We start from the raw sequence: 26,069 nt of genomic DNA, 5'->3' as shown, positions 1-26,069 counted from the left end.
TGCCTAGAGAGCGGTCTGTGCTGCTCATGGTCTTTGCTGTTTTTAACTTGTCATATCAGTGAAGCACAGTGTTTCTGTGTTTTTTTTAGAAGTATAAATGCTTTGGTAAACATAAATAGTCATCACAGTACTTATACTTGGATGTTTTTCGTTTATTACCGCGGCTGCATTTTATTAACAGCAATAGCGGCTTGTTGAATATGTGTTCGGTGTTTGATACGTGTCTTATTTGTAATAGTACTTTACTTGTAAATGAAGAAAAACGCAAAAGTCAGAATGTGCAAAGCAGCAAAGTTATCCCTTTGGATAATTTTTAGTTAGTAATTACAGTTTTATCTTGAGGTTAATGTTTTTGATATTGTAAACCATTTTAAACGTCACACAGTTATACTAAGGTGGGAAATAAATAGTAACACGATAAACATTTACAGTGCATCTTATATTATTTATAATGACCTTTCCCAATAGAAAGCGAATATGAGTCTTTCCAAAGATTCCTAAATACTACCTTTTAATTCTTTGCATCCAAAGAAATATAATTAAGTTTTAAGAGTGAAGCCTACTGCTTGGTTTTCTGACTCAGCAATTTGTCAGTCCCAGACTGTTGTGTAAGTTATATATGAAATAAATGGGAGAAAAAAGAAATGTTAATCAGATTATTCTGGCTTTTATTGTAAAGGGTACTTTAGCTGAAACCTCCTGACAGAAGGGGTACAGTTTAAAAAAAAAAAAGTTTGAAAACCCCTGCTCTAAAGCATCCATTTGACATTTCCATAATGTACAAAGCAATCTGTTATACAAACTAGGGATGCATATCCTTGGCGACTTATTCCGTGGAGGTGGCCATATATAGTTTTACTTTGTGCAATTGTGATTAAAATTACTATTTTTTTTTTTTTTTATTATTATTATTATTATTATTAATTAATATTATTATTATTATTTACATGTGTATACAGTAGGCGACAACCTACTTTACCTTGTTATATACTTTTGTTTTTAACTGTGGTCTTGCATAACTTTTTATTCCTGTGTCATTTTTAAAGAGTAAAGAACAAAAAATGGTGTGCAGAGCTGGTGCAAGGTTCAATCCATGTTTTTGTTGGTGAATTTAGTTTGTTTTGAGAGAACAATTTTTTTTCTTTAAAAAAACTCAAAAGTTACATTACTTACGTTAAGTAATTTATAAGTCCATTAATCTAACAAAAAATACAGTAGTTAAGTATTTGAGTGTGTTTTATTTTTTTCAATGCTGGGTGCTGGAATTAGATTTAATAACCTTTCCATTCATTTTCAGGTGACATTACTGGGGATAGATCTTATAAGTGCATTTGTAGACCGGCTATCAGATCACTTTAAAGGCTACGTAGGAACTGGTAAGTAAATTTGTTCCTGTTCATTTTAAACATAAGTGTACCAGCTATTTGTGGCTGCATCTAAATGTGAAAACTAAATAAAATATGTTAAGGCAGTATTTTTAGTGTATTGTAAATGTTTGTTACATAGCTGTAAATAAACTATGAGTGGGTAGGAACTTCACCATGGGATACCTGCCATCCTGCAGCTGTTTATATCAAAAGGACCCTGTTGTGTGAATAGTGAGTTGTGCTGCTCCTGTGAATCTGAGCTCAACCTGATACTAATGAGTGCCAAGCAGCAGTACCACACTGCCAAGAACGGAGGAGGACAACCGAATTACACATTTCGCTAGGCCACCATCTCCTGCCCATCTCGGACACTATGAATGACCGAATTCAAAATGGATGAACTGTGTTGTGATCATCTACTTTACAGCAGTTGCAGGAGAAACACTGCAGTCTTTTAAAGACGTTGTTAAATCTGATTTGCTTTTGATTTCAATGCAAGCTTCTCTGTATTTAGACATTTTGTTTCCATAGTGGTGTGCCTGTAATCTGAAATAGGAACTTCTATGTGACTTTTCCTTTTGTGTCTGGAGAACAAAAGCTGTATGTTAAATTGCATGCTTCAGAATACCTATCTTTTGAAGGTTCACAAACTCAGAAGTGCATTGGCTTTGAATAGTGGTTCTGATCTAGTAAATCAAAATATTGTGGACGATTGGTACTAGCCTTGCTTAGTCTGATAGCGTATACTTAGGGCATATTTTATATTTTGTGTGTGTGTATATATGTGTATCTGTGTGTAGATATTATATATATATATATATAATATATATATATATATATATATATATATATATATATATATATATATATATATATATATATATATATATTTTTTTTTTTTTTTAAGGATTAGGTTAGGCTACCAGGGCTTTTAATTGGCAACAAAAAGGGCAAGGGCACCAAGGCCCTTAATTCAAGGCCAAAATGTAGGATGCTGTGTAATTTTGCTTAGGATTCATATAAAAACGAATTGTTGGCTACAGAACACAAATTTGCTTTCTGGCAACCTATATTCACAACAGAGATATGCCTGTGTTACTGCTTTTTTTCAAACAATCAGTATAGTTTCCAGCTTTGTTGCAACATACAATGATTTTCGTTTCGGAGGTGTAGTTACAAAGCTCGTATTTATTAAGACAAAAGAGTTGACTTCACTGTGGAGGTGGCATCCCATGTGTGCATATAGACCAGGATGTTGACCGTGTGTGTTTAAATTAACTTTTTAATACTTTTTTTTTTTTTTATTTTATTTGGGGCCAGGTTCGTTATAATGAAGGGCGTTATAGCGAGGGTGTACTGTGTTAATGCTGTTGCTCATTCTCGTACTCTGCAGTTAACGAGATGTGGTGCCATGGGAAACTACTTATGCTCAGAATATTAGAAGACTAAAATAAATGTAAGGATTGGTGGGTCCATGAATGTTTGTTTGTTTTTTATAGAAACTTAAAATTGAATACATGAAAAAAACACCACTTATGGCTACCTTTTCTGTATTCAAATTTACTACCAATTAATACTGCTTCTATCTTATGTCTAATTTAGAAATTGCTTCACATTTCTCTTATCTCACTTGGTATTATGGTATCTAGCCTATATAATGTGACATTGTGTGTCTTTCTTCCCCACATTTGTCTGTGTAATTATTGAAAAACAGTTTGCTTAATTTGTATTTTTTGGCCCTGAAACCTATGCTCCCCTGCCTCCTACTTAGGATTTCTAGCCTACTTTTAAATAAAAATGAAAAGCCTGCATGTGTTGAATGCCTACAGTAAGAGAATAATGCAGTTTACATATTTCTGCACAGTTCTACTGTTGCCATTTAACAAAGTAATTTAAGAATATTTTTGTGAGTTTTGTCTAGTTCAGCTTGAATTTTGGTGTCTGATCAAATTTGTCAGAGCTTCCATTTCTCCTACTGTCCAGATTTCCACAGTGAAAAACTGGGACGTTTTTTCTTAAATTCATTGACAATGTAGAAACTCTGAAGCCGTTAAGATAACAGTATATAATAACACAATAATTTAAAAAATTAAACATTGAGTGAATTTATTGCAGATCATAACTTATTTTTTTTATATTGTCATCTAGTCAACACCTGTTAAATGTACAAAAAGCCAGATATAAAGAATAGATCAGCTATTTAAGCGTGGTGTACACATAATCAGAATGATTAAATAAATAATCCATATAATTGTTTATTTTATTTTTGAATGGTGCTAACACAACCTAATACATTGATCTGCTAACATACATCACACTGATGCAATTTTGTACTTTAATGCGTTTTACTATTATTACTTTTTAAATACAATAGCAAAACTGGGACAGTTAACAAGTTTACTGTTTCTGACAGGGACAACAAAGTAAGGCTGAAACTGTGACAATCCCAGTTTTCATGGGATGTCTGGTAACCCTGATGTACATTCCTGTGAAAACTACATGTAATTCTGCAAAGTGGCTGCTGATAGTGAACAGGTATATAGCAGGTGCGGTGCTGGTGCAATAATCCAAAGAAACCAACAGACAACAAAGTACGGGTGAATTGGTTTGTTTATTAATTGTTTATAATCCAAGGGTCTGATGACCAGACAGTAAATAATAGAGCACCACCATGTGTGTTGCTCAGTATTTAAAAAGGGTTGCAGTCCCTTAAATAATACACACAGTACTTAAACACACACAATTAGACACACACCATCACCAGTCCAAAGTGAGTGCTCTCAGTGCTTGTGGTGCAGTACAATATAATACGTGCTTTATTTGTGAACTGTGTTGATCCGGTTTGTGCTGGCCCTTGGCGACAGCTCCGGATTTGTATTTAGTCGTCTAGTGCTATAATCGGAAAACAGACAGTTACTAAACAGACACAGACAAAAAAACACTCACGAATATTTCCAATATGCTTTCTCTGCATTTCTCACGGTTCTTCCAGTTTCTAACCCAAAACCAAGCAAAGGAAAGCCCCCTTTATGCTGTCACGCACGACCCCTTGTTAAACGATTGCAGCTGATTTTATTGCTTGCAGCTGCTACCTCGTTTACCTTCCAGGTCAATACATTCCTACAACGGAGTCTCGCCTTCATCCAGGCTGACAGACTTCCCGACCCTGGAAATGAACTGTCCAACTAGTACTCCATCACAATTTCCCTAAGAAATTTCCTCAGAATGTGAACTCAACTACGTGTGAAGTGTTTACTTTGAGTCAGGTTACGTTATACCTTGTGTAGTTTCTTGTGTGCAAAAGGACTGAGTCCAGCAGTTGTTCACATTGACGTTTAGCAAGCGAACCAGACTCTGTGCGTTTGCCAAACGGACTGAGGCCACCTCTTTCGGTGGACTCGGTACAGTTCCTTTCCCAAGCGGACTTTGTGGTTCACACTTCACACCAAACGTACTGAACTGTACTGAGTGCGAATCAAACCCTCTAAAACAGACCCAATGTGAACACACTCTTGGGTGAAAAGATTAAGAGGTGCGTTCTGATTTCATGGTTGTAATTGAAAAAGTTACTGTTGAGTAAACGGTAATTAATGTCTGCTGCATAGAACAGGTTAATTTGTGCCAGAGGGAGAAATGAGGTGGAGAGATGGAGGAGAGGGAGTGACTATAATTAGCATCTTTTTGTTACTTCTACACTTTTGTATCTGTCAGCTAGATTCAGCCCTGTGTCAGAGTGGGTGTATTATTAGAGGTGCACAGCGGCACCATAGTAACAAAACAAGAGAGAGAGAGAAACGGCCTCAATAAGTCATCCACTAACAAAAAACACAACCCAGCCATCTCATTCATTGGGTAATTAATCAACTAGGTCACATAGAAATGGATTTCAGCCTTGGTCTCTGGTTAGTTCACTGCTGCGAGCAAGTCACAAAAAAGTTGTAGCAGAATTAAGTTAGCAAAAACTCTGATATTACAAGCCCTAAGGGAATTTGAAGCAGCTATTCAGTCAGATGTGTGGCTCTTGCTATTAATTGGGAGTTAATTCCTCCTTAAACTTCCAACAGCTGTCAGGACTAGCAAGTTTCAAAAGGTACTAGTCCTTAGGATGTGTACCATAATTTTGTTGATATGAAATGCAGTTTTTTAAATAAATAAATAAATAAATAAATATATATATATATATATATATATATATATATATATATATATATATATATATATATATATATATATATATATATATATATATATATATATACACACACACACACACATACCGACGTCATAGCACATTCATAGATATTGACACATGCTTTTAAAAGGAGAGGCAGCATTTTTGTGTTACAAGCAGCAATGGCACCTAGCCCTTAAACTTTATTTTTTTTTAATCATATTTGCAACCATTCAGTCTGGAGCCCTGAGAACTAAAATATACTTTTGACTAGAAGTCTTTTTCAAAGTCTTATTTCCAGTTGAAACATTTGTCATTGAGTTTGTTTATTTTATTATTATTTCCTATTATTATGGGTCATATGTACTTTAAACAGAACCACGCAAGGCACCATGCTCTAAATTACAGTAAGTATGCAAGTACCAGATACCTCCAGACTAATATGCTCAGTAACTTGTGCTAAAGAAGCTCCTTACCAAGTTTCCTTACAACTGAACTGAGTAAGTGGTCTGTAGAGACATGTACAACTTGACATGAGGATTGCTGCATGTACTGCCTCTTGGGAGCTCCACCTAAGGAAGCATTTTTAAAAGCTACAGGCTAATGTAAAAGTATAATAAATATTTCCATCCAGCTGTAATTGTTGTCTGTGTCTTTCAAATCCAGCTGTGTGCAGTAGGTTAATTGTGATATTCTTCTCTGAATGGAGTTGGTTGAAAGAGCCCCATTGTGCTCATATCCTAGGAAACAGTGTGGTGTTGTAGCAACTGTTGTAGTGGAGCAGAAGCATTGTTCTGCTTTTAGCTGGTAGTGCATTCCTTGCTGAACACATCAGTGTTTCTGGAGAAGTGCTTGGGTTAAAAACATTACCACGCTCGTACATCATCAGTTTCATTACCACACTTCTGCTTTGTGATGTGTGCTCACAGGCATTCTAACTTTTATTATTTTTTGGATTGCATGTGAGCCTGTATTTTTTCAGGCCCATATGAGCTGATTGTGTGTGTCTGTTTGTCTGTCTATCACACTCTACATGGTAAACACAATACATGCATAAATTTTGCATTAATCTTTAACAAACATTTGTCTCCTAATGTGATTTTATACAATTATTTTAAGCCTTTCAGGTACTGAGCGATTATTATGTGGTTATGAAGGCCCTGAAGGTAGCTCTAGCTACAGTTTTGTTTGGAACCTAGTTATTTAAATGTGGTGAATAATGAAAACCTTGATCAGTGTGTTTTCTCTTGGCGCCTGATCATTCCGAGGTTAATTGCTTTCTTGGTCAAGGCTGAGGCTCTCCATCACAACAGTCTTTATGTTGTCTTACATGTGTCTAATGCACCGCGCCTTGTTACTGAGGTAGGATGATGGGTTTATTTTAATATTTGCAGATTGTTTTTGATCGAATTGCTCAAGGCTTCTTTTTTTATTTCATTTTTGGTGCTTATTTCTAGCTATTTGAGTTTTATGTAGATATCCTGAAAAAAAAATTGAGGCTTTCGCTTTTTATATACCGTATGAAAGTATTGTTTTCGGTTACTTTCCAAAATGGTTTTGTGTTTTTTTTGTTTTTTTCCTCCTTCCTTTTCTGTGTCCAGAAGCTGCATTTCACTAAGTTCAAGATGCTTAGTAGTAGTACTTCCTTTTTTTACCACTTGAATTGGTGTCAGTGTCCGATTCAGACTCATCCGAAATCTCATTTTAGAGTTTGATTACCCAAAAGACCAAAATTTACATAAATCTTGTCAGTCATCTTTATTGCGAATTTAAATATAGCTACCATTTTAAAATGAATTTGTTAAATTCTGTATTATATGTGGTTAGTCATGTTTATTAATATACATTTAAATATAACTTTTTTTAAAAATTCTAGTGGCATATGGTTATCTACAAGTGATTCGCCACTTTTTTCACAACCCATGGGGATATGCTGTATTATTCACACCCCCATATGACTGTTTTTGACCAATCAGGACAAAGTATTTAAGATACCCATTTTATAACATAGCTTTATCCACTCTATCTCCGTAGCACTTGCTCTTCTGTAAGATCCAAACAGGTGACCCTTTGAAATATACCAGTGGGGTATACTTTCAGCTGTGATTCCATACTTGAGGGGCAGCTACATTTATTTCTTTGACCCTCTAAAATAGCAGCAATCGGGCTCAATCAGCATTAGTACAGTGAAATAGGTTCCCACCTCCATTAGGACTCTTTGAAATAGGGGAAACCACTTTAGATGGAAAGTGCTCAATCTGACCACATCAACCCTTTTGATTTTTCCGGGGGGGGTGGTGGTGGTGTTAATTAGGTACCCACTTAATTTGCATAACATTGTTCACACCATTGGAATTAGGGTTTTACGACTGTACTTATCCTTCCTGAACTTTTAAAGTACAAAACTGTTTAAACACCACCACAGTAGCCACATAATTGTCAAGCTTTGTATTGACAGATTTCAGGGTGTTGGTGCTGATAGTGTCAAATGCTTTTACTGGATAGAGGTAAAATCGATTTGTTTTTTCTTCCATTTTTAACAGGACCATTGAAGTAGCAGTGCTGTATAGAAATGTAAATCCTCAAATACAATAAGGGCCTGTGGCAGGGCAGACGCCTGCCATGTAAATAGCATGTGTACGGTATTGTGTTTATCTAAAGATGTATTGCTTTCGATGTAGGTTTGGTGGGATGGGGTTAATTCCTTCCCTGCCAGAATCCATGTGAGGAATGTGGCCAGGGCTAGATTGATTTAACTGATGGCTACTCAAGCCCCAGTACATGGTATATAAAGGGAGCCAGACCCTTTGCTGGAAGAGTTTAGAAGAAAAAAACATTACCAACCTGTTGGTAAAGTTTTTCAGACTTTCCTGGTTTTACTTTTTTTTTTTTTTTGGAGTAACACAGAACAGCGGGGGAGGGGGGGGGGGGAAGCATACCAACGCAAAATTCAATAAAAAACAACAAGCTGTATTTATTAATGACAGACTAAAACACAATGTGCATACTGTGGAAAAAGTACAAAGTGGAGATGTTTCGGTCAAACACTGACCATCATCAGTGCTACCAGAAAAAAAACAAACACACATGTTTATAAATAGTTGTTTAGTTTAATTGATGCAATACTAATTATGTGCAAAACAGGCAATTGAAAACAATTAAACAGGTGTTCAAGCATCGACATATATACGGACCATATATACTCTGCATTATGTGCATCAACAGAAATAACACAATAGTAAGCAGTACAAGGATTAGAAAGCATGTTCACAGCTAGCAGGACAGTTAGTTAATTACATCATTACAGCGCATTATTGTCATCTTCAGTATATAATCAAATACATAGCTCATGATTAATTTAGGTCAATTACACAGTTTGGGCCATATCAAAGTTGAAAGGAAAAGAAAATAGCTTATTAGTGTCTACAGGAATTCAGACAAATAGAACAGCACAGTAGTCTATATGAAACATGATAATGCAAGTTCTTCATTCAATCTCTCCGTTGTACCCTGTGTGAATAAAAAATCAATTTTGATTCACACTGTAACAATTTATGGCCAAGATTACACCCCTATGTGCTTGGGGTAATTGTTGGTAACCACAAACGTTAAGATCTGAAACTGAATGTCTGGCATCGAAAGTGTCTCGCTATTGGTGAATGGATGTCTTTTCTCCGGGTTGAGCTCTTGTGTTCATTAATGCGTAATCTTAACTATCTGGTGGTTTTTCCAATGTACTGTAAATGGCAAGGACAGGAAATCAAATAAATGACATTAGTTGAGGCACAGGTAATAGCGTGTAAAATATTGTACTTATTCTATGGTGTTGCTTGTGAAATTTATTAATTAGTTTGAACCTTTTGTTTTGGCCTGTGTGCCTTTTTTATTTGATATTGTATTTTTGTATTTGTTAATAACTATGCGCAACCAGTGCTTTCACTGCAGCTTTTCTGACTGTGCTTAACTGTATGGGCAGATAAGATGGAGACCGATTTTTAATGTGTATAAAAGCAGAAAAGTTTCTTTCTCGCAACAAAATATCTCTGGTTACCCATTATCGGAAACAGATATTCTCTATGATCATTTAACATGTTTTGTTATACTGCTTTTTGCAGTATACAGCATGTTAAATTGAATTTTGAGACATGTGAACGAAATGGTACAATATAGCTAAGAGTTTCCATTATTAAAATTTGATTTTAAAAAATTGTTGGTAAAATTTAACTTTGTTCAGATCACAGGATTTTGAGAACACGTGGAAACTGTCTAATTGGTTTCCTGACATTTAGGTTGTTTTTATATGCAGGATCTGAATGCCCACTAGATGTCACCTTTACAGTATATCGAATGTGATTCTTTTTAGAAGTAATAAAGGAACTCTATTTATCTCTGGCTATTTGCCTTTATTATTAATTTAAATCATAGGGACAGACGGATTGGGATATAGTTGCCGATGACGAGCTACGGCTGTCTGACCTGTTTGAACTTTCAAGTTGTCAACAATTGTTGCACAAATGTTGTTGTACACACAGTATGCAATTACACAGGCTTTTGTCAGATTCTCTTGACAACATGCAAACTGTATTTTCTTCGTCTTGTGAATTAAGTGGCTACTTGCAAAAACCATTGCTAGGCTATGTTTAAAATTGTGACAAGATTGATTTTGATATCAAGCTTACTTCTGTTTGTGTACTTCCTTGTAATAAAATTCTACAGTCCCGGGATTTGTAACAGAGCACTGTAGAAGTTTATGCCTTCCTAAATATTATTTTAAGGCGGGAGAGTACGTCAGTTGCTTGACTGTATTATTTCTGTCTTTTCATAGGAACCAAAATGCATTCCTTTTTTTTTTTTTCTTTTTTTTTGTAGAAGAACCTACGTAGACACATGTTGAATACGCATTTAGACTAGGGATAGTACAGCGTAAGCTAATTTATTTCATGTTACATTTTTCTTCAGCAGTCTTTTCCATCAACAATTTTGAATTTAATCCTAAAGTTTATATGTTTTAAAAGTTTAACAGAATCTAACACCCTTTATTCACACCACCCAGCTACGCTTTGGTGCAAAATATTGTCATTAGCTTTGTTGCATTTACCTGTACAAGAAATCCAATAAAATTAACACGTTTCTCAATCCAACCTTTACTGTGTCCTTTATAGTTCTTCCAGCGCTGATTGACAGACTGGGCGATGCCAAAGACCAGGTCCGAGAGCAGTCACTAAATCTCATTCTCAAACTGATGGACCAGGCTGCTTCACCAATGGTAAGTCACAGGTATCCCTTATGAGTTTCGGCAAGCCTCAATGCTCAGCACAGCTCAGCCCCTACATGCGTTTTTAACATGCCATTATTGGCCTGAACCCTCCTATTTATTCACAGCCATACATTTGTGGACTTGGAGGTGTACACATATTGTAAGTGACTCTGGAATGCAAAATGTATACAATTATCTGTAAACATGTACCTTGTTGCTAGAATGATGTTTAAAAATGTGTAACCTACATTGGACGTTATATACATTGTTGTTTATTATTATTATTATTATTATTATTATTATTATTATTAAACAGTTATCCTTAAGCTCTGAAATTAGTTATGGAAACAACTGTCTTGTTTTAACCAGCTCACGTACGCAAGGGTCCAGTTCAAGTAATTCTTTTCAACTTTCTTCAACAAATATATTGATAGACTTTCTAAATAAGTACTGACATAATCGGTTTCTTGTTCATTAACTTGTGTAAAAAAAAAAAAAAAAAAAAAAAAAAAAAAAAAAATTAAAATTGCTGTGGGTGGGAAAATATTGAAATTTACTCTTACGAAGGAACAGAAAAAGAAATTACTGCATTTCTTAGACCAGAAATCAATCGCTTATATCCTCTTTATATGGCCAGCAGTATGCTTTAATTATTACAGGTTTTTAATAGTTTACGGGAATGTACTTGTTCATGTCCGAGTTTAGTTACGTAGTTAAGGTTATATATAAACTCACAGTAAACCTTTAAGCATAAATAGCCTTATTTCCAGGCCTGCAAAATGTGAAGTACTTACTTCATACAAAGTAAGAAACATATCTAAAGTGAATTTAATTTAAGCATAATAAAATACATTTTAAACATTTAAGTAGTGTCTCGCATATCAAGCACCTTAATGAAATAAGCCAGGGTGTTAAATCTAGTTTTCTCAAAATGGTATGTGGGGTTCTTCAGCTATTTTTTGGCATGTTACAAAATGCAACACCTAATTTTTTCTTTTTTGTACTTTTTATTTTTGGTGGACAGTATGTTTGGGATCGTTTGTGTGCTGGTTTTAAACACAAGAACTTTCGCTGTCGAGAAGGAGTGTGCCTTTGTCTCATTCAGTCCTTAGATACGTGAGTCAACACCTACTATATACAGCTTAATTAGTATTCATTTACTGCTGTAAAGAATGTTAGTTATGCTTTGAAATGCTTCATAAATGGTTACATAAAGTTGTAATGCAAGTACTGACATGCTGATAGTTTTGTTTTGGTTTTGTTGTAACATGAATAGCCAAGTGTTAAATGTTTATAGTTTTGCTTAAACTTTTAACATTGTAAAAAATGTGCATGCCAATTCATAGCGTTCACATCATAGTAAGTGTACAGTGTGGTGTATTTATTTCATATTAAATATTTCTTCACATATTCATTATTTTCAGATTCTTATGTACAAACACTCTGAATATGTTAGTTTAAACATGGAATGGAAACTAACTACCCTAATTAGTATTTTATTGTATAGCCATTAATTCAGATTTAAAAATGTATATCATTATTTTAGGTCATCCTTGTCTTGTTTTTTTACTGATACTGTAGGTGTTAGAGTGTAACTCATAGCTTGGTAAGGAACATATGTTACCCACAATCCCGCGTCTTGATTTTTATTGTGTAAAAGTGCTTTTATTTTCTTGCAGGTACGGAGCTAAACCCTTAACGTTAAACAAGCTAATGCCATTCCTGTGCACCTTGTCGGGAGATTCAAACAGTCAAGTAAGCATTACTGTATACTCTTGTCAATTATAACAAAGTTGATTCTTTTAAATATATTCAAATGTTAAATGATATAGTAATGTATGAAATTAGATTTTTTTTTTTTTTCAGTATGACAAGAAAATATGGCTCCCGAGTGGCACATCCAGTAAAGGCATTCCGTGTGGAGTGCAGGATGCGCCCTATAGCCTGGAGAGAACCATTTTTTTTTACATAAAATTGTTGCCTTAGGTAAACTAAAGGGATTATTTTTTCACAATTTAACATTAATTCTTAAACCTATTGTTATACTCAAAATAATTACATGATAAAATAGTAAACATCTAATGAAAATGTTAACAGGTTGCATAACAATGCAAACATTAATCATGAATCATTAGGATGTAGATGTAGAAAGGAATAAAATAAAATGCATGCATGCATATACAGTGCCTTGCAAAAGTATTCAGACCCTTGACCAATTCTCTCATATTACTGAATTACAAATGGTACACTGAAATTTCGTTCTGTTTGATATTTTATTTTTAAACACAAACTCAGAATCAATTATTGTAAGGTGACATTGGTTTTATGTTGGGAAATATTTATAAGAAAAATAAAAAACTGAAATATCTTGCTTGCATAAGTATTCAACCCCTGTGCTGTGGAAGCTCCCTGTTTGCACCGATGAAAGAATTTGCCCTAACGAGGACAGAATTACCTTAACATTGGCCTCCACCTATGAAACATTAAAGTTGCTGTCACATTTTCTGGATAAAAATCCCGCTGTTGAAGGATCATTGGTAAGGATGTGAATCTGAAGGAAAATGAAGACCAAAGAGCATTCTACAGAAGTTAGAGATAAAATAATACAAATGCATAGATTAGGGAAAAGGTACAAAATAATATCCAAGTGTTTGGATATCCCAGTGAGCACAGTTGGATCAATAATCAGGAAATGGAAGCTGCATCACACCACCCAGGCACTGCCAAGAAAAGGTCATCCCTCAAAACTCAATGCTCAAACAAGAAGGAGACTTGTGAGAGAAGCCACAGAGAGGCCAACAGTCACTTTGAAGGAGCTACAGAGTTCAGTGGCTGGGAGTGGAGTAATGGTGCACCAGTCAACCATATCAAGAGCTCTGCATAACACTGTCCTGTATGGGAGGGTGGCAAGAAAGAAGCCGTTACTCAAAAAGTACCATCTGAAAGAGCATCTGGAGTTTGCCAGAAAGCATGAGAGTGACCCGGCTGCGATGTGGGAAAAGGTTTTGTGGTCAGATGAGACCAAGATAGAGCTTTTTGGCCAAAACTCAAAGCGCTATGTGTGGCGCAAACCTAACACTGCCCATGCCTCAAGACACACCATCCCTACAGTGAAGTATGGTGGTGGCAGCATCATGTTGTGGGGATGCTTCTCATCAGCAGGGACTGGGCATCTTGTTACAATCGAAGGAAGAATGGATGGAGCAAAATACAGGAAAATACTGCAAGAGAATCTGCTTCAGTCCGCTAAAAAACTGAAGCTTAGGAGGAAATTCACCCTTCAGCAGGACAATGATCCCAAGCACAAGGCCAAAGCAACATTGGAGTGGCTCAAGAACAAAAAGGTGAATGTCCTACAGTGGCCCAGTCAAAGTCCTGATCTCAATCCCATTGAGAATCTGTGGCACTATTTGAAAATTGTGGTCCGCAAGCGTCGTCCAACCAACCTGAACAACCTGGAGCAAATCTGCCAAGAAGAATGGGCCAAAATCACTCCGACACTGTGTGCAAAGCTGGTACATACTTACCCCAAAAGACTTAAAGCTGTTATTGCAGCAAAAGGTGGCTCTACCAAATATTAATGTGTGGGGGTTGAATACTTATGCAAGCAAGATATTTCAGTTTTTTATTTTTCTTAAAAATATTTCCCAACATAAAACCAATGTCACCTTACAATAATTGATTTTGAGTTTAAGTGTTTTAAAATAAAATATCGACCAGAACGAAATTTCAATGTACCATTTGTAATTTGGTAATATGAGAGAATTGGTCAGGGGTCTGAATACTTTTGCAAGGCACTGTGTGTGTGTGTGTGTGTGTGTGTGTGTGTATATATATATATATATATATATATATATATATATATATATATATTATATATATATATATATATATATATATATATATATATATATATATATATATATATGTATATATATATATATATATGTATATATATATATATATATATATATATATATATATATATATATATAATATATATATATATAATGTGTGTCACAGTGGGGTTTGCTTGCCATGTTTGGGACATTTATCACCGTCTTCTAGTGTAAGAAAAGACTAGGGCGGTGCTGGTGTTTTTATTATTTTAAATAAACATAAACAAAACAAACCCTAACTTCTCTTAAGAACACTAACTAAACTTTTAAAATCAACCTCATCTATTAATCGGGCGGCTAAGCCGTTTACCGATTGAACACACGTTGTATTTACAGTACAGAAATGTACCTACAATGATTCTCACTCGCATGAATTGTCTCTCGGTCTGTGTTCTGGTCACAGCCTTAACCCAGACATAGACAACAAGGTTTCCCCTTCTTTCATCTACGGCTTATTAGCCTGAGGTGTATTCCATTGATTGCCCAATCATCCAGCATAGTTTCTGTTGGCAATGTAGTGCTGATTCCTCCCTGGTTAGGACTCTGGACTACATTTCCCCTGCCCACAGTTAAAGTGGAAAAATGCTGCGCTGAATTCCAGGGCTTATGTACTTTGCATCAATAATTCTTCCATGTGCTTTATATTATATATATGTGTGTGTGTGTGTGTATGTATATATATATATATATATATATATATATATATATATATATATATATATATATATATATATATATATATAGTAGTGTGTGTGTGTATTACATATCCCCTACTTTCTACATTTATTACGTTATGTGTCTGTCCACAAAACAGGCTTAGAAGAACAAAGATATATTAATCATTCACAGCGTCCCCTTCTATTTGTATTACATTCTATCTGTGTATGGATGTATAATGAATTTTGTCACTATTGCATTAACCTAATAGTTTAGTCTAGGAGAGCCCGTATGTGATTATTGGCACCACACATTACATCCAATATATAAACCCAATAGCAACCCATATCCAGAACAGCACTTGCAAATAGACAGGATAGACGTAGTCCTCCTCATCATCCTTTCATTTGATATGGCACAATGTGTCGAGATATCCCAAATTGTTTAACAGAGCTTTTAACAAAATAACAATGTAAAACAAAAAAGAAAATCTAATTTGTTTTAAAAAAGCTAATATGAACTCCGAAGACAGTGACAGGCCTTGTGTGCAAATAATTTGCCATTTTGTTAACACAAGAAGGCACTATTTTTTAATCTGTGCAAAATGTTATTTGCAGCCAATGTAGTGCTTTTGTTTCATTTGACATTGTAACCAAAAGACACCACTGTGATGAACTTAGGCTGTAGTGCACAACTGAGTTGCAGTCTAGCCTAGGTATAACATTTAGGAGTCATTGTGGCACCAGAGCACATCATCCAAAAGAAGCATATAGATGCTAAATAGAATTGGACTTAGAATAGACCCCTGCATTTAATGTTGCATGAACAGGCCTTAAATCTTGACAAAGCAATAGTATAGTTAATAGAATAAATGCAACATCCCGATTAAATAAAACTGGGGACGTCTTTTTGGAATCAGAGTTCATTAAGAGGCTATTCAAATTAAAACCACGGATAAGCTATACTGATGCATAGAAGTTCACTTTCATGTTTGTGAATTGTACAGTATGCCCAACTGTCTTGCAGCACTGTAGTATCATGATGGCATACCAACCAAGTACTGAGGTGTGTTCATAATTAAGTAATCTGACCCTTTGTCACGCATTTTGCTTGGAAGGCTGGCTGACCCTTATTCAGTCGCTCTAGTCTTGTGTTTTTATAAGCACCGGATCAAATGATTTGCATTCCTGGCAAGCAGTAATATCCATAAAAACCCTCAGCCCAGGAAATTTGTGATTAACCTTCATATGGGAACGTAAGACAATATGTATAGTATCTGTGTTTTATTAAGTAGTTTCAGACATCAGAGCTGTAGAAAATTCTAGGAATTTTATTTTATTTTTTATTTTTTTTAAATACAATTACCTCCCAGGGAGTTAGAGATTAGTTTCATGTGTAAAGGGGTTAAAGGTGTATTACAACTTTTTTTCCAGGTTAGAGAGACGGCAATAACGGCAGTATTGGACATTTACCGACACGTAGGGGAGAAAGTAAGAATTGACCTGAGCAAGAGGGGACTTCCAGCTGCACGGTATTTTGCTTAAAAATTTATAACTCCATTGCCTGCTTTCTGCAGTCATTGTTCTGCTTTTAAATTGATATCGGTGCTCAGGTGGCATGTGCTGGGTTAGATTAAACTAGAGTGTGACTGCTTCCTTTCGCAGTGTGCTAAATACAGTGCTGACAAATTATAAGGAGCATTAATGCACAGCGACAAAAAACAGAAAAGCCATTGTTGACAATGTGGAATTTCCCATTTGCCCTTTTGGAGCAGCATTCACTTGTTACATTGTTGCCAGTGAATGGGGCTGATTTATTCTTTGTCCTAAACTACAGTGCTATAGCTTTTGCTCAAGATTTCCACTTTCTGTTTGGAGGTATCCCAAAGCATATCTTATAATTGCTGGCATGTTTTCTTTAGCCTGCAGACAGGCAATGATAGTGGGAATATTTGTTTTTACCTAGTCCAGTGTTGCAGGCAGAAAAATGATCTTCTAATTCAGAATCTGCCCTTGCTGCTACCACAACTATAACACAAATATCCACCAAGCAGTTTTATTTTAACACTAAGTAACCTGTTTATCCAAACCATTTCTTTCCTGAACAGTGCAGTTTCAGATTCCTACCACAGGAGGACATACAAATGTACATTCTCTCTTTATGTAATGAGGCTCTATTGACTTTCCTTGCATTTTACATTATGTAACCAAATAAACAAAGCTGAGCCATGCAGCTCAGCTCAGTAATGGTAGACACAAGCTGTCACTCTTTGTGCCAGAAAACACATCATGCTAGCTGACACTTGCACTCTCCCAGCCAGAAAATGGCTGGAATTAGCTGAGTGACTGGCTCTCGGGAAGTGTTTCTAATCAATAACAACAGAGTGCTGTCATCAGAATCTGGCCATGGAGAGTCAATCCAGCCGACTTTGGAGGATAAAAGAGAGGGCAGGGCAGAGTGTGTGTTATCTTTGTCAAAATTCAGAAAAAAAACAACAATTCAGACAGACTTAAGCTTCCCTTCAATGTGAGACTTGCCATTTCCTTTGTCAGTTTTTGTAGCTTATTTGAGCAAACATCTACATCAATGCATGTATTTTTAAAAATGGCTTCACATGTTATAATCTCAGGTCAACATATTTTCCCCTTGGCTACCAGATGTTTGCATATGCTGTTATGTAATTAACAAGATGATCTCTTAATTAAGAGAACCATACCTGAAATTCAAACGCAAATTCTAATTACATTGTTAATGTTTCCACATGCAAAAATTGTTAATTCTGAAATCCTTTCCCTGAATATATTTTAAATAAGTGCCATGGGCATGTAAGATTGATTGTGATTTCTTTTGTGAATGTTTTATAGGATAAGTTGCTATTTGCTTTAATACATTTGCTTTATTTTATCCATTTGTTTAAATAGCCTATGAACATATGCTATTTAAACCAATGCATTACAATCAAATGAAGCAGATTCTTAAGTTTCCTCATTGTGTTGAAATGTGTATACCATTGTATACCTGATTATGCTGTTTTTGTATTTATTTCAATGTTTTTCAGGTTACAAGCGATATTTAATAAGTTTGATGAAGCACGCAACTCTGGGAATATGGTTTTAAGCTGTGTTTCGGGTAAGTAACTTGATCACAACTTTTATTTTTATATGCAGCAGTCTGGCAGAGACTGTTCTGTTTTAGAGTAATTGCAACCTTCAGAACACGGAAATGTTATTTTTAAACTGAATAATATCCTTCCAAACGTTTTTGCGTCAGTTTGTTGGCAAGGGACGATAAAGTATTGTCTAGTTGTGAAAAGTGAGCTTTTAGAACTCTGCTTTTAATTTTCTTGAGGCTAATCTCACCTGCAGTATAATTTGTACTGTAAATGACTTCAATAAGGAACATTTAGTACTGAAAAACAAAGCTTACATGATTTAAAAAAAAAAGCAATTTTAAACACCACTTTAAGAAGTACAGACTTGCCAAACCTTATGAAGCAAGTATAACCCTATTGTTAAGCCTCTGCTATTATTGTTGGGCTGTGTGACCTTACAAATACAGGGCAATTATGATTGAAAACAGCTAACGATACATTTATAGTCGAAATATGCATGAATATTAATTGTTCTCACTGGGGCTAGTACCAGAAATACTAAACAGTATTTTATTGCATGTTACACAGAAGGTGTTCTGTTTTCTTAGGAACTAGCATCGATTTAAGAGTTATGACAGCGTGTTATGATATGCTGGAGTATCACTGAGTAACTGTATTTATCATCGTTACTTATACGGCACTTAAACTGTTGATGCTGTTCTAAAAAAGAATGTTCAGTTGAGGGTTCTGTGTGTATGAGAGTGATATACTACATTTATTATTTTACAAATTATAATAACTGAATCCCATATGTATTTTTCATAGATTTAAATTTTACTGGACAGTACTGGATTGATTATAAAGAACAGTTGCTAAAAATGTGATAGCTGTAATGTTATTCAAAGAGGACGCTGCAGATATTTGTGTGGAGACAGCCTCTGCTTTTTTTTGCTCTGGGTTATATCTAGTGTGGGTGAAGGACCGTTTTGAACTTGGATGGTTTGTTGCCACTGCCCGTAAGGATAAGAGACCACGTGTTTCTTTCTTAATGGCTAGCTACTGATGGATATGTTACATTATGTGAGCCATTTCGGACATTATTAATGTTTTATTATTTATAATTTTATGTTTCAAGCCCACCTTTGGCGAGAGTGTGAACAGCTGCAGATCGTATTGAATGGTTTGTATAGCCGCTGCTTTGCTCAGCTTCGACATCATTGAACCAGTGTAAATTATAGCCATTTGCTGCAGTGAGCAGGTGATGTAGTGAGAGGTGCTGAGGATATGATAAGGATTTTTGTAGTGAAAGTACAGGTTAGTGTGGATTATTAAAGTCCGAGTATTACATCATTCCATGATTTCTTGCTTGTTAGTGTGGAAATTTTTTTGTTTTTGTTTTTTTTTTTTTTTGTTGAATGTTTGCATATATTTTTCCTGTTTTGTTTTTATTACAAACAGTTGTAATGGGAGGGATTGATGGATTCCCCGTTTTCTTCAATTTCCTTATATTGTTTTTGTTTGCCTCTGAGCAGATCAATATTTCATTATTATTATTTTGTGCAGCTGTGGTGATATTGTGAAATATTTCAATGGGAGCAACGTGTGATTGACCAATCAGAGAGCAGTATCTCTGCCTGCCATTTTTATAATTTAACTTTTTAAATATAATAGTGTCTTGAAACTAATAATTACCATTATAAATAATTAAACAACCATTTACACAAAATGTCTTAATCTTATTAAACTTGGGATTTACAGTTGTAATTAGCATGCTGAGGCCATGAACGGTAACTGTTCATGGCCTCAGCATCCTCTTAACTATAACTTGCCAAATGTACAATGCCATTGTCAAATTGAAAGACCCCAACCAAGTGATGAAAACCTGATACGAAATCATGATCTCAGTGTCTGATTTAGTTTTTTGCAGTGAATACATGAATGACAATGTTATAGTTTTATACTAAAGGATTATAATGCATTCATTGCATGCAGACATGTTGTGGGAATGATGTACTGTAGAATTACCTAAGGAGGTGGATGTTTTGTGTTCTTGTGAGTGCCTGATAATTGTACAGAATGGTTCTTTATAGTTAAAGATAGTCAAAGATACGGCATTCAAACTGTAAGCCTTATTTGCCCTTCCACATTCTCCAAACTTTCCCTGTGATTATAGTCTTGCAATAACTTTGCCCATCTGTGCAGCTGGCAACGTACCATTATGGAAATACATTTAATTAACATGTTTGTACCTAGTAGTCCTTGTATGTTGATAGAGATTAAGATTTAAACCGCATCATTTAGCTGTCAAGCTGCATAAATGCAATTGCTGTTTCTGTGTGTGATTTGTCATTTTTCTTTGACAGACTGAGCTGGCTTTTGTTTTTTTCTTACAGGGCCATGCTGCAGTTACTGTAACTGTTTGCATACATGTGATTTAAACTGTTGAGGACAACTTTGTTGTCAACACTGTTTATTTCTTTCTAAATAAAACCCGATTTCTACCCGAAATATTTATTTATTTGTTCTTAATTATATATATATATATATATATATATATATATATATATATATATAATCCACAAGTCAAATATAATGGTAGTAAATCAATATATAAATAAATTAGTATTAAGACGAGAGCTTTATAGAGCCAGTTTGAATGCCATAATACAACTGTCAACAAAGTACAGTTGTCTCCTCCCAGGCTCTCCCCTGGAAGGGCTGCAATAGAGCTCTAAAGGTCTTCAACAGCTCCTCCTTATAAACCCTTTTTTTTTTTTTTTTTATCTTTGAAAACTTTGGGCGAAATGTAACGGTAACCTGTGTCCTAAACTGCCATATTGTGATCATGTGGCATTTACGTTTCTGCATAATAAAGACGGAAGCTTTATATTTATTTAGTTCACAACTTATGCCACCAGCCTCTGCTTGAATTGTTTTGCATATAATAGAGGTTGCACTGTATTTGGAACTTATTGATTTATACTAATTACAGGCAGAAGCTGCATAATAATTGTATTGCATTAAAATTTCAAAAACTCATCATCAACAACCTTTTCACATGCAGTCCGGTTTCAGAAAGAACAATAGCTTTGTTAGACCTGAGGCGATCAAGTATGAGACTTGCATTCAATATTAAAAGCATTTTAAAAATGCAATGTTATAGTACTTTGTGACCTATATTTTCTAACTGGGTTAGCATAAACAAACTGATTTTCATACAGTGATTTTAAGCCAATTTCAATCTGAACAAAAGTAGCAGAACTGAGTTAAGTGAGACCCCACGGTCAAAAAAAAAAGCCCTCTATCCCTCACACACTTGCTAACAAAATGTAACTCACAAATGTCTATTTTTCGGCATAAGAATGAACCATAGTTTTTTGGGGGAATGCAAATTAAAAACTAGATAATTTTAGTAAATGTCAAATATCCCCCTATAGCAATACAAATGTAAACAATTAATTTCTAATCATGTTTGGGGATGCTGGGCAAAATATATGGCAGAAATTCATCTATTGTTCATGGCATAAACTAGAAGACTGAAGGTTAAGCTGTTTGTGTACACCAGATTCTTTATTGCCAGCACTACTGCTTTATATTTATCCATCCTATTGTTCTGACTATTGATTTTCTTGGTGATTTATTCTCCATGCCCCTAGTTTTTTGTTTGATTTTACCAAAATTGCCATTAAAGAATGCATACTTAAGTAAAATGGTACCAGTAATACCCAATTATTCCATATCACTGTTCTTCACCATACATCTGCTTATGTTTCACAGTTTTTTTTTATATTCAGGTTCCTGCAGCAATATTTACAATAAATGCTCATCTTGCAGAACCAAATTATTGTGGTGTTCTAATGTAATCCTGGGGTTCTGCATTTTGCCCCTATTCTCTCCCTAACAAAATATATTGCATTTGTTGATCATCTTATGCAGTGTCAGTACCATTTAAAGATTTAAAATTAGCTTTTCATTTCTCTCCTGATACGATAACCATGCCCTCAGCCTAGTGTAGCTGCCCTTGAAATAAAAATGATTAAGCTGCAGCTTAGCCCTGAGTTTTACTTAACCCAATGCTTAAACATTGTATTTGCGTCAGATTTGGTTCACAGCTGTATTCTAGGAGGCTGTAGGTTTGCCAGTGATCATATGTTTTGTTTGGTTTTCAGATCATGGACTTTCCAATATTGGCTTTGAATGTGATAACACTTTGGATTCTTGTGTTCATTTAGGTTATCTTGGGGGGGGGGGGGGGGGGGGGGGGGGGGGGATTCATGATAAGTTGTGTAGATATTTGTTGTTTTAAGAAGTTACTCCGGGGTCACAAAACTTAATTTCACCCTTTTTAATCAGCATATTAATAGTTTAAACGTGACATTTGAACATAAATATAATGCTTGTAGTTAAAATATGTAAATGTAATAAATATTACCACTATTTATTTTTTAAAATGTTTTTTTTTTTTTTTTTAAGCCAAGATTTTCAATCAGACTCTTAATAGTAAGTAAAGTACCTGAAGACACTTCAAACATGTCCATATTGTTTTATAAACATCACTTTATGGCATTAAAATAAACAGGAAACATTATTACAACAGTTCAGAAAACAAATGTCCAGCACTGTTGTGAGAATCATATTTACAGTCTTCCACTGACACTAGTTCAGTGCCTACAAAATTAAGGTGTAAAAGACCTGTTTTTATCTTATTGCTGGCATTACAATTATAAGTATTACACAGTAAAGTAACAGTCCAACAATGTCATGTGAGAGTAATCCTATGTACAGTACTTGACAAATTAAGTGTAGCGTTTTACTGGCTTTACAGTAACCAGGACAAAATGTTACACAAAATGTTACACAGGTTCATTGTTGTACATTACCCAATTCCAATTAATTGATGCCCCTTTTAATATAAACATGTAATTATACCTCCAGTTGTTTCTTTGCTAATTATGCCACCTTGTTATTTGCTAATTTAAGAAGAGGTGCATCTCCAGACAGAACGTCTTTAAGAAACAAGCGGTGTGTAGTGACTACATCCTTTACTTGGTAAAGCAATCAATTTCCTTTAAGGAATGTGCAGCTAGAAAAATATTATTTAAGAAATGGTCATGGTTCCATTGACATTCTGGTTTTTAAGAACAATTGCCTGTTATATTTCTACAGTTTTAAATACCAGGTGATGAGCTCTCTTGCTCCCTGCAGTGCAGAAAGTAGATTAATTATGCCACTGTGACGTTGCTTAATTTGCCTAGACTTAATTTCCCTTCTGGTCTAAGGTTGCTTTTTGGTAGGTTCTTTTGAGCCGTATTTCATTATGCTCTCAGTGCCTGGTCTTTGTCATCAGCATTGTTGTAATTGTTGTTCTTGTTGCTTCAAGTTGAAGGCTGTGTTTATGATCCCTAACAAAAGGCACTTTAGTTCCACAGCACCTGCACTGTCACCACCACAACCAGTAAAATAAATCTGCCAATTCAGAGACAGAGCAGCCATTGATATGAGCTTTGACGTGATCTGTTTACAGTAACCAAATAGGCCTTGTAGCAGTGTATGTAGAGCTGCAACCTTGAATGCCATGTAGACTGTATTTGCCTTGCAGATTCCATTTCATGTATTTCTTAAGGATGCATTGACAGTTCCTTGAAACAAGCAGTGGGCGGGGGGCTGGCGACATGCACGACTCTTTAAAACCTGTAAATTGTCCCCCTAATTTTGTCTCAAGTCCGGTGACTCATCCTTTGATTGCAGTGGGGGAGTCTGTAGGGAATACAGACACGTACTGATTATTTTACACAAGCCTCATGTTTGGATGATTGAGTTAAAAGTCTTATTGTGGGGAAGCTTATTAGGCAGTTTTCTTAAAATAGTGGGATTGGTGGAGCTAGAAAGTGAGTGTAATATAATACACACACGCTGACACAGACGCATGAGCCTACTACAGAAACAGTGATGTTCATGGTGACAGCTTGAGCCCAAGTGACTGAATTTGCCTGAGATCAGGAGAGCTGAGCAAGGGGGCTGTGTTTCTCCTGCTAACAGCATGGGTTGGGGAGGGGGGACGGGGACTCTTATTTTGATGCCATGGAGCAGCTGTTGGCTATTGCAGTAGAGAGCTGCAGATCTGAGTGGGTCACACAGAGCTTTGCCTGTCTTTGCGCAGCTCTGCTTTGAGAGTGGCGCAGGCTCCCACACGCACTCTGCTTCTCTGCCATTCCATCCAAGGGTTTATTTTGCAGGCTCTCTGTTCTCAGTACCTTTTGCCTCTCCTGCTATGGCTGTTGGAGATGATGGAGATGGTAAGTGTTTACCTTTTATGTATTCTGCTGTTGGAGGGGACTTGGATTGTAATAATGAAGAACAAGGGATATTTTTGTAATAGAATGGGTATACTGTAGTGTTTATTTTTAGGAACTAATTTAAAAGCCTGTGAGCATGTATTTTGCAGTATTAATGCACACATACAGAAGCAGTATCTCTTACTTCAGCAAGAAATACATAAGCTTCAAGACCAGGCATTCTTGAGTAAACCATAAATAAAATTAAATGTCAAATAAAAAAATAAAACAATTGAAAAGGAAAAATGTATATGATGTGAATACTGGACTGGAAATACATTCAGTATATATTAAAATTATTGTATTTAGCTTGGCGTTATATTGCTACCAGATATGAATCAAGCTGTTTACTTGAGTTTGAATTTGAAAAGTTGATTGTGATGACCTTTCTTATTTTGATGGTGACGTCACGTGTGTGTGTATTCAAGAACTTCAAAAAATAATGTTTTATATTTAAGTCTTTTATGATGAAACTATGCTTGTAAGGTCTGGCATTTGCTTGGTGATTTGACATTTCAGCTGTTCTGTTGTGATTTTTTTTTATTTTATTTTTTATTTATTTTTTGTCATAGTGGCAATGAATGTTGAAATACTTATACCAAAAAACATTTATACAATATAGTGTTATAAATGTTATAGGTAGAACTAGGGTTACGCATCACAATAGCTTTTTTTTTTTTTTTTTTTTTTCTTTTTTTAGTAGTTATTAAACTGCACATTTCTTTAAACTAGGTTCTTCTTGTTTGTCTGGCTCTGGGATATGGCTATGGCTGCCAGCATATAGAGCAAGCAAGAGAGAGAGTGAGTAGTGGTAGTACAGCGTTTTTCATTAGCACAGCAACAAGAAGACTCCTTACAATGTGGGAGGCTAAACTGAGATCTGTGTGGCAGCTTTGTCCATTTAATGCCAGAAGCAATTAACAGACATGTAGGATTTTTAATTTAGATGCTGTCCTTATTGGATGTGTGAGGCATGCTTCTGTCTTATTGTAGATGCCATTTGGCAGGACTACAGAGGTTTACATTACAGCGGTAGTTTGAAAATGATTGAAATACGGTACCTAGGAAATTACTGTTATATAATTTGATGACAAATGTGTGAATTCAACATTTTATTAATATATTAAATTTTTGTGCAGAGTTTTTTTTTAAGTGCCAAGATTGCCTAAAGTCTAATGTGTCCACTTAGGCTGTCACACGAGAAGTTACAATGAGGTGATTTTTTTTTTTTGCAATATACAGTATATGTATAAAATTAAAGCTTCTATGTGGCAACATATTGGTAAGGAAGG

The 26,069-nt window shown here is 35.3% G+C and overlaps 1 protein-coding gene across 31 annotated transcripts in view; it reads left to right on the top strand.

The window, feature by feature from the left end:
* Positions 1-26,069, top strand: part of LOC121312935 (CLIP-associating protein 2-like) — a 136,481-nt gene that overhangs the window by 13,790 nt on the left and 96,622 nt on the right. For 30 of the 31 annotated variants that reach the window (XM_041244901.1, XM_041244900.1, XM_041244879.1 and 27 more), the window contains exons 2-7: positions 1,298-1,376; positions 10,701-10,804; positions 11,820-11,911; positions 12,475-12,550; positions 16,785-16,882; positions 18,410-18,480. In XM_041244901.1, the coding sequence (XP_041100835.1) occupies positions 1,298-1,376; positions 10,701-10,804; positions 11,820-11,911; positions 12,475-12,550; positions 16,785-16,882; positions 18,410-18,480 (520 nt within the window). Of the gene's footprint in view, positions 1-1,297; positions 1,377-10,700; positions 10,805-11,819; positions 11,912-12,474; positions 12,551-16,784; positions 16,883-18,409; positions 18,481-24,579; positions 24,739-26,069 lie in introns of those variants that run through there. The other variant, XM_041244896.1, reaches the window with a different exon arrangement.

Source organism: Polyodon spathula, chromosome 3 (assembly GCF_017654505.1).
Source record: "Polyodon spathula isolate WHYD16114869_AA chromosome 3, ASM1765450v1, whole genome shotgun sequence".
Lineage (NCBI taxonomy): Eukaryota > Metazoa > Chordata > Actinopteri > Acipenseriformes > Polyodontidae > Polyodon > Polyodon spathula.
This window is presented reverse-complemented; position numbering and strand designations above follow the sequence as displayed.